Source organism: Schistocerca serialis, chromosome 1, assembly GCF_023864345.2.
Source record: "Schistocerca serialis cubense isolate TAMUIC-IGC-003099 chromosome 1, iqSchSeri2.2, whole genome shotgun sequence".
Lineage (NCBI taxonomy): Eukaryota > Metazoa > Arthropoda > Insecta > Orthoptera > Acrididae > Schistocerca > Schistocerca serialis.
The window spans coordinates 86,213,552-86,225,483 of NC_064638.1; the positions used below are offsets into that span (position 1 = coordinate 86,213,552).

Sequence of the window (11,932 nt, forward strand, 5' to 3'; positions counted from 1 at the left end):
TCAGCTGATCGACGAGAGAAGAAAGTACAAAAATGTTCAGGTAAATTCGGAATTGGGGATACACAAGTCACTTAGGAATGCAATAAATAGGAAGCGCAGGGAAGCTAAGGTGAAATGGCTGCAGGAAAAATGTGAAGATATCGAAAAATAATTGATTGACGGAAGGACTGATTCAGCATATAGGAAAGTGAAAACTACCTGGGACGAAATTAAAAGCAAGGACAGTAACATTAAAAGTTCACTGGGAATTCCACGGTGAAATACAATGGAGAGAGTGGGTAGGTGGAAAGGGAACACTGAAGACCTCTATGAGAGGGAAGACGTGTCTCATGACGTGACAGAAGAAACAGCAGTCGATAGCGAGGAGACAGGGGATCCAGTATTAGAATCAGAATTTATAAGAGCTTTGGAAGATTTTTAAGACTGACGGGATAGATAACATTGCATCAGAATTTCTAAAATCGTTGGGGGAAGTGGCAACAAAACGACTATACACGTTGGTGTGTAGAATGTATGAGTCTGGCGATATACCATCTGACTTTCGGAAAAACATCATCCACATAATTTCTGAAGACTGCAGCTGATAAATGCGAGAATTATCGCACAATTACCTTATCACTCATGCATCCAAGTTGCGGACAAGAGCAGTATACATAGGAATAGTAAAAACTGAGGATCATATGACGTTGCGGTTGACAATGGAAGCAAGACTAAAGAAAAATCAAGACACGTTCATAGGATTTGTCGACTGGAAAAAGCGTTCGACAGCGTAAAATGGTGCAGTAAGTTCGAATTACTGAGAAAACTAGTGTGTAAATTATAGGAAAAGCGGGGTTATACACAAAATGTATTAGAACCAACAGCGAACAATAAGAATGGGAGATGAAGAACGAAGTGCTCGAATTAAAAAGAGTGTAAGACAGGGATGTAGTCTGTCATCGCCACTGTTCAGTATATACATCAAGAAGTAATGACGATTACAAAAGAAGGGTCAAGGGTGGGACTAAAATTAAGGTGAAAGGATCAATGATAAGATTCGCTGAAGACACATTTATCCTCAGTGAAAGTGAAGAATAATTGCAGGAGCTGCTAAATGGACTAAGCAGTCTACTGAGTAGAGAATATGGATTGAGAGTAAATCGAAGAAAGACGAAAATAATGAGAAGTAGCAGAAATGAGAACAACTAGAAACTTAACATCAAGATTAATGGTCACAAAGTAGATGAAGTTAACGAATTCTACTAACTACGCAGAAAAATAACGCATGACTGTCGGAGTAAGGAGGACATAAAAAGGAGACTATCACTGGAAAAGGAAGCATTTCTGGTCATGAGAAGTCTACTGGCATCAAACATTCGCCTTAATTTGAGGAAGAAATTTCTGAGAATGTACGTTTAGAGCACAGCATTGCATGGTAGTGAGTCACGGACTGTTGGAAAAACAGAAACGAAGAGAATCGAACTATTTGAGATGTGCAGTTACAGAAGAATGTCGAAAATTAGGTGGTCTGATTAGATAAAAAATGAGGAGGATCTCAGGACAATCGGCGAGGAAAGGAATATACTGAAGACACTGACAAGAAGAAGGGACATTCTGTTGAGACATCACGGAGTAACTTCCATAGTAGTAGATGGAGATGTAGACGGTAAAAACTGTAGAGGAAGACAGCAAATAATTGAGAATGTAGGTTGCAAGTGTTTCTCTGAGATAAAGAAGTTTTCACAGCAGAGGAATTTGTGGCGGGCCGAATCAATCCAATCAGAAGGTTGAAGAGTCAAAAAAAAAGAAAAGAACAAAAGAAAAAAACTGAAACGAATTATGCTGTTTTAAGAAAGTTGTAAGCAAACCAAACAGAGCGGTTGTGAGGCTTGAAGAGTGTGCCCCCCCCCCCCCCCCTCGGAGGTTCGAGTCCTCCCTCGGGCATGGGTGTGTGTATCGTTCTTAGCATAGGTTAGTTTAAGTTAGACTCAGTAGTGTGTAGGTCTAGGAACCGATGACCTCAGCAGTTTTGTCCCTTAAGAACTCACACACATCTGAACGTTTTGAATATTGAATACGGGAAAGAAGACGTCTGAGATTATCTAAAAAGCTGTGTAAGGAAAGTTGTGGAGAAGGAGTGATGAGAAGAACGACATAGAACAAACAGAACTTAGCTAGGGAAAAAAATATGGCACATCACAGAAAAACTCCACATGTAAAATTATGATATCCCTCGAATCACGAAAATGTGCAGATATAATGGCATGGGAAATGGAAATGATCATATGGCATTGTTGGCCGGGAGGTCCCATTCGGGGGTGGGAAGCGACTAAAGGGATACTGTTCGACACAATTTGCTGGATGATATATCGGAGTGAGAGGCTGGAGGGCGAAACAGACTGAGAGACGCCTCACGCAAATCAATTGTCCCCAGAATACATGTGCAACGATTCTAAAATCAGACGAAGGAAGGACATAAAGTTCAGGTGGAATTCATGTTCATTGCTCTAATGGCATCGGGAAAATAATGCCCAGTAATGAGATTCTATACAGAACTGTTCTTGTACGCTGACACAGGAAGCATACGGCAGACCGATGTGTGTTCCAGTCACCGTGGAACATACGAATACTGTAAAAGGCGATTTTATTTGATATCATCGATTACCGTGCAATTATCAGGTCGTATTTATAGCCATTCCCAATAGTACACGTGGGTTATACAGGGTGTTACAAAAAGGTACGGCCAAACTTTCAGGAAACATTCCTCACACACAGAGAAAGAAAATATGTTATGTGGACATGTGTCCGGAAACGCTTACTTTCCATGTTAGAGCTCATTTTATTACTTCTCTTCATATTACATTAATCACGGAATGGAAATTCACAGCAACAGAACGTACCAGCGTGACTTCAAACACTTCGTTACAGGAAATGTTCAAAATGTCCTCCGTTAGCGAGGATACATGCATCCACCCTCCGTCGCATGGAATCGCTGATGCGCTGATGCAGCCCTGGAGAATGGCGTATTGTATCACAGCCGTCCACAATACGAGCACGAAGAGTCTCTACATTTGGTACCGGCGTTGCGTAGACAAGAGCTTTCAAATGCTCCCATAAATCAAGAGGGTTGAGGTCAGGAGAGCGTGGAAGCCATGGAATTGGTCCGCCTCTACCAATCCATCGGTCACCGAATCTGTTGTTGAGTAGCGTACGAACACTTCGACTGAAATGTGCAGGAGCTCCATCGTGTATGAACCAAATGTTGTGTCGTACTTGTAAAGGCACATGTTCTAGCAGCACAGGTAGAGCATCCCGTATGAAATCATGATAACGTGCTCCATTGAGCGTAGGTGGAAGAACATGGGGCCCAATCAAGACATCACCAACAATGCCTGCCCAAACGTTCACAGAAAATCTGTGTTGATGACGTGATTGCACAATTGCGTGCGGATTCTCGTCAGCCCACACATGTTGATTGTGAAAATTTACAATCTGATCACGTTGGAGTGAAGCCACTAAAATGAGCTTTAACATGGAAATTAAGCGTTTCCGGACACATCTCCACATAACAATTTTTCTTTATTTGTGTCTGAGGAATGTTTCCTGAAAGTTTGGCCGTACCTTTTTGTAACACCCTGTATAGTACCACAATAATTTTTTTAGAAAGTGGCTTGACAGCGTTTCTGCTTATAAAGCAGAGAAATTAATACAAAAAAGAGAAAGCATTTAAGAGCTTAAAATTAAAATAAAGAAAAGCTCATTGTTCGAGTCTGTGTTTCTTTAAACAGTAATATTTTGATAATTCTGCCTTGAGCTTTTCTTTTTCCCCCCAGAAATATTACTGTGATGTTAAATCATCATGGGTGGCTTGCAAGACTTCTGCTCCTACCAGGGATTTCGAAATAGAGCAATATTTATTAATGATGATTACATTTCCTCGGCAGTGAAACGCGATGCATGGGCAATTATCGCAAGCAATGTTTATCGTTCAGCTGTGTCGAAAAAGACTTCCGCGCATCGTCACATTCTTTTCTCGAAAATATTATTTTTCGGAAACACCTACAAATAACACTGAAAATCATGTGGTCCTGATTTCAAAATACGATAATCGATACATGTGAGGATAAAAGTTCAATTAACTGATTATTATTCTCAGACATTTCGAAAAGTGTGGGAAATCATAGGATCAGTCGGACTTCACTAAATGTGAGGTAGGAAAAGCGTGAAACAAACCAGTGTCAAGTAACTGCAAGAATTCACTAGAATGCGGTAACACGTCACCAACTAGCGACAGTATCATGAATGAATAGAGGAAATAAGCGTGCGGAAAATATCCCATTACTGTTAAAGTTTCTGTTTGTGAGTGTATTTGTGCCTGAGTTCTTGTTAAGCTCAATCAGAGAACAAGTACGTTTGACAAGATGGTTACATACCACACAAGTCCAACCATAACACCATGATGTCTGCACGCTGGCCACATTGCTTATATCAGTAGCTAAGTACAAAATACCGGTAGTTATAATTGAAGTGCAGCTACTCAGTCAGGTACAGTGTGAGCTGTAATTATCGTATGCCATCGAGACTTGGTAGGTATGCTAATGCGCTAATTACCACGGAAAAAAAATTAGTTCAGTTTCGGCCACCAGCTGCAAATCTGGAGCTGTACACTGCTTGTATGGCGTCATCCACGGTGTCATTTGACAAAACCACTACACGAATGAACAGCATGACTATTGAGAAGGGAGATCATGCGCTGTTAGTGAAAGTGTTTTACGTGAAGGGTAGCAATTCGAGAGCTGCACTGAGAGAGTGTCACCGACTGCAAGGTCTGAAGAGAATCCCGATGCCGTTAAATGGTTTAAAGAAGACGATAATGAAATTCCAAAATACAGATGGACTTGGTGTGGCTCCTGGAAGAGGAAAGCAAAGTGTCATTGCACTCACCATATGTGACTGTTTAGTATGGATTCACAAGCACTTTTTTTATCGGTCCACTCTTCTTTGAAGAGAATACGCCCAGATGGCACGTCAGGTGTACGCTGACGTCTGCATGTTATCGACACCTCCATGTGCAGCATGTGATTTCTGATTTGGAGCCGGCCAGAGTGGCCGTGCGGTTCTAGGCGCTGCAGTCTGGAACCGAGCGGCCGCTACGGTCGCAGGTTCGAATCCTGCCTCGGGCATGGATGTGGTGATGTCCTTAGGTTAGTTAGGTTTAATTAGTTCTAAGTTCTAGGCGACTGATGACCTCAGAAGTTAAGTCGCATAGTGCTCAGAGCCATTTTTTTCTGATTTGGAAGAGTGCAACTATGTGGAAACCACTGTTTCCATTCAAGAATGGGCAACATGTAATGTCACTCACCCAGTAAAATATCTGCTTAAGGGAGTCTTCCACGAACATACTATCCGCAAAAGTGATGACCTCAGAAGTTAAGTCGCATAGTGCTCAGAGCCATTTTTTCTGATTTGGAAGAGTGCAACTATGTGGAAACCACTGTTTCCATTCAAGAATGGGCAACATATAATGTCACTCACCCAGTGAAATATCTGCTTAATGGAGTCTTCCACGAACATACTATCCGCAAAAGTTTTCCAGGTGCATGGTCTGCAAGGTCACCCGATCTGAATCCGTATGACTTTTGGCTCTGGGGTATCTAAAAGATAGCGTGTACGAGCGACACTTTCGGTCTCTATCCGATTTGAAGGCCGGTATACAACAACATGTTGCTCGGTTTCCACCGGAACTGCTTCGAGTAACTGTTGATTACGTTGTTTTACGGACCTAGCATCTTGTCACCGTCTCTGGCGCTAATACTGAACAAAGTGTGTAAGTACCAGTTTATAATGAAATCAACATTATGCCTTTCCCACTTGTTTTACCATTTCAGTTCACATCCAGTTCCTGATACATTACATATGGAAACATTGTTACACGTCTTTCTTGCATTCATAGCGCAACGTAAGCACATTGTAGCCAGAATTCGAACTAATTTCTTTCCAACGTAAATCGGTTCCGCATTAAGGCATCAGAATAGCTACAAAGTTTCACTGCCATACGATAATTACATCCCACACATCTCACACTGGACCTCTGTGAGTAGCAACAGTTTAATTATAACCACCTGGTGCTATATGGATACGACAATCCACTGCAGCGTGCAACTAAACAGTGTTACGGGAGCTCTAAACATCGTTAAGTAAACTGAGGGAGGGGGCGCTGAAGCTAGTGCGCCATAGGGCTGTTTGTTTTATTTATAAAATTACAAACTAACAGTTACCTGTAACCATAAATAATATCCATTTTAGCTTGATGTTAGAAACACTGTCACAGTATAGAAGATGCATGTACAAAAAAAATCTTGGGAACACACGAGTCACGCCTCATAGCATTGCCAGGGGGCAGTTAGTATAATACAAAAGATACTGTAGCGTACATAATGGTACACAATTCAAATTTTTGCATAAAAGACTAAAATATCCAAGACAGAAAATAAAAGGTAGAGTGTACAAAAAAAAACATTTACGAACGCTTCCGCATCATTTCGTAGCGCCGACAGTGGCCAATTTTTATAAAAATAAATTAATGAAATGTACGTGATGAAGCGCAGTCCAAATTATTTAATCATGTCAGCTAAGTTGTCCAAGATCACCTAAGCAAGAGCGTAACAAAGGTCCGTTATATCTTTTACCGACAATAAAAATATTGCAGTGCATACGCTTCCATACAAACCTAAATTAATACTCATAATAGGATATAACATCATGCTTACAATTCTGCTACATTCGTATTCCGTTATGATGCTTTACTTGTAAATGAAACATCGACGTTGGTTAACTATGTAAAGGCCTGGGCAGGTCTTTGGGAGCATGTTCATCTATGCATAAAATTTGCCAATAAGTTGTTTTATACGCTTAGTTTATGTAGTTTAATCAAGAAGTGAAAAGAGAAAAACAATAAAGTAATTATTATATGAGGATTGTCTTTATATGTTGCTGTATATGATCTAATTTAGGATAACCATCAATCAGATACCAGTGTTTACAATAATTAGATTAATCCTTTGATGTATCGATTTTTTAAATTGTATATATACGATTGAAGATTACTTCACTTAGTATTCATACCTTCTCTTCCCCCTCCCCGCCCCCCCCTCTCCTCCACGCCAAAACGCCTCCCCCGCCCCTTCCGTCTCCCTACCCCCTGTATCCTGTCACGTGCCACTATTCCATTCCCCTCTCCCCTTCCCCATGATGGTGTTAAGTTTTACACGTGAAGGTTCTGGTATATCCTCAGAAGACGATAATTGGCTTGATCACTTTCATTGTTTACGTTGCACAACAGTCTGTGTCACCAATGAGAGGGATCTAGTTGCTGTGAGTGGATTCCAAGGCATTCTTTGTACGTTTCTAATATGTCGTTTGGCCTGTTCTGTTTTTACAGTGGTTGTAAGGTTATTAGTAAGGTACTACTAGTGCGATGGTTCTGGTCGCTGAAAATGGACTTTGAAAACATGGTTTTATACGTTTTATTACTATAATGCAATATGTGATGTAGTAAATGCTTTCTAATAGGTCTTTAATTTAGGTTCGTATGTTATTCCAAGCATTGAAATGTTCTATTTTTAGTAAAAAAAATATAATGGAGCTTTATTATGCTCTTGCTTAAGTGATCTTAGACATTGTAGCTTATCTGATCAAAGAAATTGGACTGTGTATCATGATATTAGTTAGTTACATTTATTGTTGTATTAATTGGCCACTGGTGGCGCTACAATGTATAACGAGGAAGTGGTCGTAAAATTATTTTTGTACATGCTGTCTTTTGTGACTTATATATTTCTGTTTTTTCGACAGGATATTAGAACTGTGTATCATTATGTACGCTACAATATGTTTTGTGTTATGTTGACTGGTCACTGGCAGTGCTTTGAGATGTGATGCGCACGTGTTCACAAGATTTCTTTCGTGTCTGCGTCTTTTATTGTGTGTATTTTAACGTCAACCTAAAACAAATATAACTTAATGTTGTATGTAACCGCTATTTTGTAGTTTTGTAAAACAAAACAAAAAACCCTCGCATACCGCACTCCCTTCAGCGCTCACTACCTCAGTTTACCTAATGATGTTCTATGCTCACGTAACACTGTTTTGCTGCACGCAACACTGGACTGTCGTGAGAAAATAGTAAATTGCATTTAGATACTCATACAAGCAATGTGACCAGCGTACATACATCATGGTGTTATCGTGGGTCTTACGTGATGTGTAATCGTCTTGTCAAACGTACTTGTACTTTGACTGACCTTATGTATTCTGTATGTTAATTGTAACACGTACACTTTGTTCTATAGGTTGATTTGATAACGGCCAAAAGTCCACAAAGTTCCTTATGTACACCAGCAACACCACCTGTTATCCTTCTTCTTAAAGCATCCAGATCAGGTATTAATGTTGCACAAACCCCGTCCTACACTTAGTTGCACAAAAAGTAATCTAAAGGCGTCATCTCCGGTGGTGTAGCAGGCCAAGCAGTGAGACCATCACGCCCAAATCATCTGTCAGGAAATGTTTCGCTAAGAAAATTACTAACATGCAATCACCAATGCGGTGGTGCACCATCTTGTTGAAAAATTACATCAAGCTTCAAGTCCCTCAGTTCCACAAACTGTTCTAGAGTATCCAGATAGATATTAGCTGTTAGCAACTTCTCTACAAAAAAGGAAGGGCTAATGATTCTGTTGTACATTTAACCGCACTATGCATCCATTGCAGGGTAATGTATAACGTGTGGTCTTTCCGAACCCCATATCCTCACACTGAACTTGTTAACTTAACCATATATATGGAATGTAGCCTCGTCTGAAAAACAAATTCTTTGAAGATACTGTTTTCTGCTGTTGATTCAAGCCAATATCTCAGTCGCAAAAGATGCTCGACTGGTACCATCATCTAGTTGTAACGTGTGACTTATCTGGACCTTATGTGCATGCAGGTGTAGTCTTGTGTGGCATTCTTTGCATTTTGGGCCACGCGGGATTAGCCGAGCGGTGTAAGGCGCCGCAGTAATGGACTGTGAGGCTGGTCCCGGAGGAGGTTCGAGTCCTCCCTCGGGCATGGGTGTGTGTGTTTGGCCTTAGGATAATTTAGGTTAAGTAGTGTGTAAGGTTAGGGACCGATGGACTGATGACCTTGGCAGTTAAGTCCCATAAGATTTCACACACATTTGGACCTTTTTTTTTTTGCATTCTGGGCTCTAGGAATCCCTAATTCAAGAGATGCCCGTCGAGTGGATTTGGAAGGGCTTCGTGAGGACGCGTGTTACGCAGCTCTGACACTGATCACTAACTGAAGAGCGCCGTGGTTCATGGAAAATCTAGCATACTGCCGATGACAAACTTGATGACTTCCACTTTCATTTGTCACACACCACAAATGTGTACGTTCTATAGTTTTGTAAAATAAATACTGATAATTGCACCTCGACTTTAGGTCCAACCAGTACATCGAGATGAAACAATACCGCAAGAAACACTAATGAAAAAATGCTATTGTAATAACTGAGTGCTACTACTAAACCAACTCAGATACCCATGGTACAACAGAACATTTACAGTTCAGTTGAGGTTGCCATTGTACGCTTAGGACACGCTGAAACAGAAATGTGGAAACACAGTAAGAAAGAACCATTGAAATTTATTAAGAATACGTCACAAAATGGTACTGAACTTCATTACAAATTGATGCTTGGTACTTGATATCCTATACCTAATACAATGTTATCTAAAGTAACTTTGTTCGTGAACTGAAATATCAATGGCAATTATCAGCCGCGCTTTAATTAGGATCCTAGTCTGAAAACCAGAGCAGTTATGGTAACAGACGACAGAGAGCAAGCTATAAACAACTGCACAGCTAAGAGAGACATTTACACTTATTGAAGGCTTTGTCCTGTCAGCTTTGGAATTTCATTTTCCATACCATGTGTTTAAGTGATTCGATTGTTATAAGGAACAGGAAACAGTGGGAAACCAAACGTTGTTTTGGAAGCGATATCTCTGAGGAGTACCACAGGGATCAGTACGAGGCCCTCTCTTTTATCTTCGGATGTCAACGATACCTCCCATAATCATAACGTCATGCTTATATGGCATGATCTAATAGGCAGAGAGGATAATCTAGCTTACAGATGCACTCCTTTCCGTTCTAACTGCCTATCGACTCATGTTTCTAGTTTCAGATACTAGTAACACACACAGTTCAATACAGACTCATTATTCGTACATACTCATGTAACGTGTTGTATGCGTCAGCAGTGACGATGAGTGCAGTTATTAACTGCAAAGTAATGAAGTTTTCCACCGGTCACTTGAGATCACTACATCTCTGATTAATATCTGTCAGCGTCTTCATTGATATCTCAGCGTAACTTTATTGCTGTTTGAGAAACGTTACCATTAGCCATGTGACTGTCAAGTAAGTGTCTCACCGTCGGTGACATTGTTTTGGTCTCTCCTCTTGCCATCATCTATCTTGGTTCCCTGCGCAAGTCCGATTATTTTTGTCAGCAATTATTGACAATGCATTTATGCAAACATCGATACATTCGTTTATTACCTCACTCACTCAAATTTTGTTTTGAACAAAAACTAGATTTTTCGCCTATCCTTCAGCAAATCTAAATCCCTTTAAGGAGAAGAAAGATAATTTTAGAGTTTTCTGCGCAAAACAATGTTAATATTTCTTTGGGTATTTCTATTTAGTAACTTTACTATGTTTTTCAGGCCATCGCCGGGGTCGTGAACCGAAACGTCCCTGAACCAGCACAGCAGAAACGAAGAGTGGTTGAGCAAATTCCACATCGAAATTATTACGTACTCAAGTGAGTTTCACTGTGCATGCTACGTAGTATGGCACCGACGAGATGCTAGAAGAGTGAAAGGAGCCAACACATAAGGGAGAGGGCGACGGAGAGAGATAATACAGCACTGGGATGAACGTAAATTCTATCGTATAAATGCTTCTGACGTTTCTCGAAGCTATTCATGTGCAGAAAATGTGATACTACAGTACAGCAACGTTGTGTCAAACCAAATAGAAAATTCCACTGCGTCGTGAAATCTAAACAAATGCAATGTGGTGTTCCACATGTAGACGTGGCGCTGTACTTACGACGTCAGATCTCTTTCGCGATGAATGAGGTGCAAACCTCTATCCAGCCATGCAGATTTTATATTTACGTGATTTCCCTAAATGCTTAACCCAAAAGCAGAGTTTTTTCTCTAAAAAGGGAATGGTCGATTTCCTTAATCACCTTTGTCCAATTCAAGCTAGTGATCCGCCTCTAACATTTATGCCGTCTATAGGAAATAAATTACTGTCTTCCTTTACCTTACTTCTTATGTCAGTTCTACCAAGTTTGGAGAGTAAGCGACAACCAACATTCTACAATGGATCAGACGAATGTTTTCTCTATGAAATGGTTACATCTCCTCAAAATTTTTTGCATCAAATCGCAGTTCTGCGTAAACTTTAACCCCTTCTGAATTCGTATGATAATTCAGTCTTAAATTCCAGTAAATACCATCTCTCCCGGCTCCCTATACTGATGGTCAGTTGCTACTTGCTAGTCTTTGAACTCTGCAACAATTTTACAGAACTCTTTCTATACTTAACATCAATATTCCAAGAGACTCACTTGTGGAAGCAAAAAAATTAAAAAAATCCCGTCTTTGAATCAAATGTTTGATTTCTCAAAGTTATTTATTTATATCATTAACAATAAAGGTTCCATCACACGATCTCAACATCCCAAAGCTAAGTTTTCTTCTGGCAATTTTTTTTTCACAATCATAACGATATTCCTACGTCCGTAACGCTTAGAAAATTACTTGCACCTCACCAATATTGGGCCCAGAATATAATACGTGACATATTAACATGTCTTTAAAAGTAT

General features: G+C 40.2%; 1 protein-coding gene across 1 annotated transcript in view; it reads left to right on the plus strand.

The window, feature by feature from the left end:
- LOC126457026 (coagulation factor IX-like) overlaps positions 1–11,021 on the plus strand; it is a 225,304-nt gene extending 214,283 nt beyond the window's left edge. Inside the window, exon 5 of the mRNA XM_050093008.1 lies at positions 10,761–11,021. Within this exon, the coding sequence (XP_049948965.1) occupies positions 10,761–10,862 (102 nt within the window). The 3' untranslated portion in view covers positions 10,863–11,021. The remainder of the gene's footprint in view (positions 1–10,760) is intronic.
- Positions 11,022–11,932: the final 911 nt, after the last annotated feature.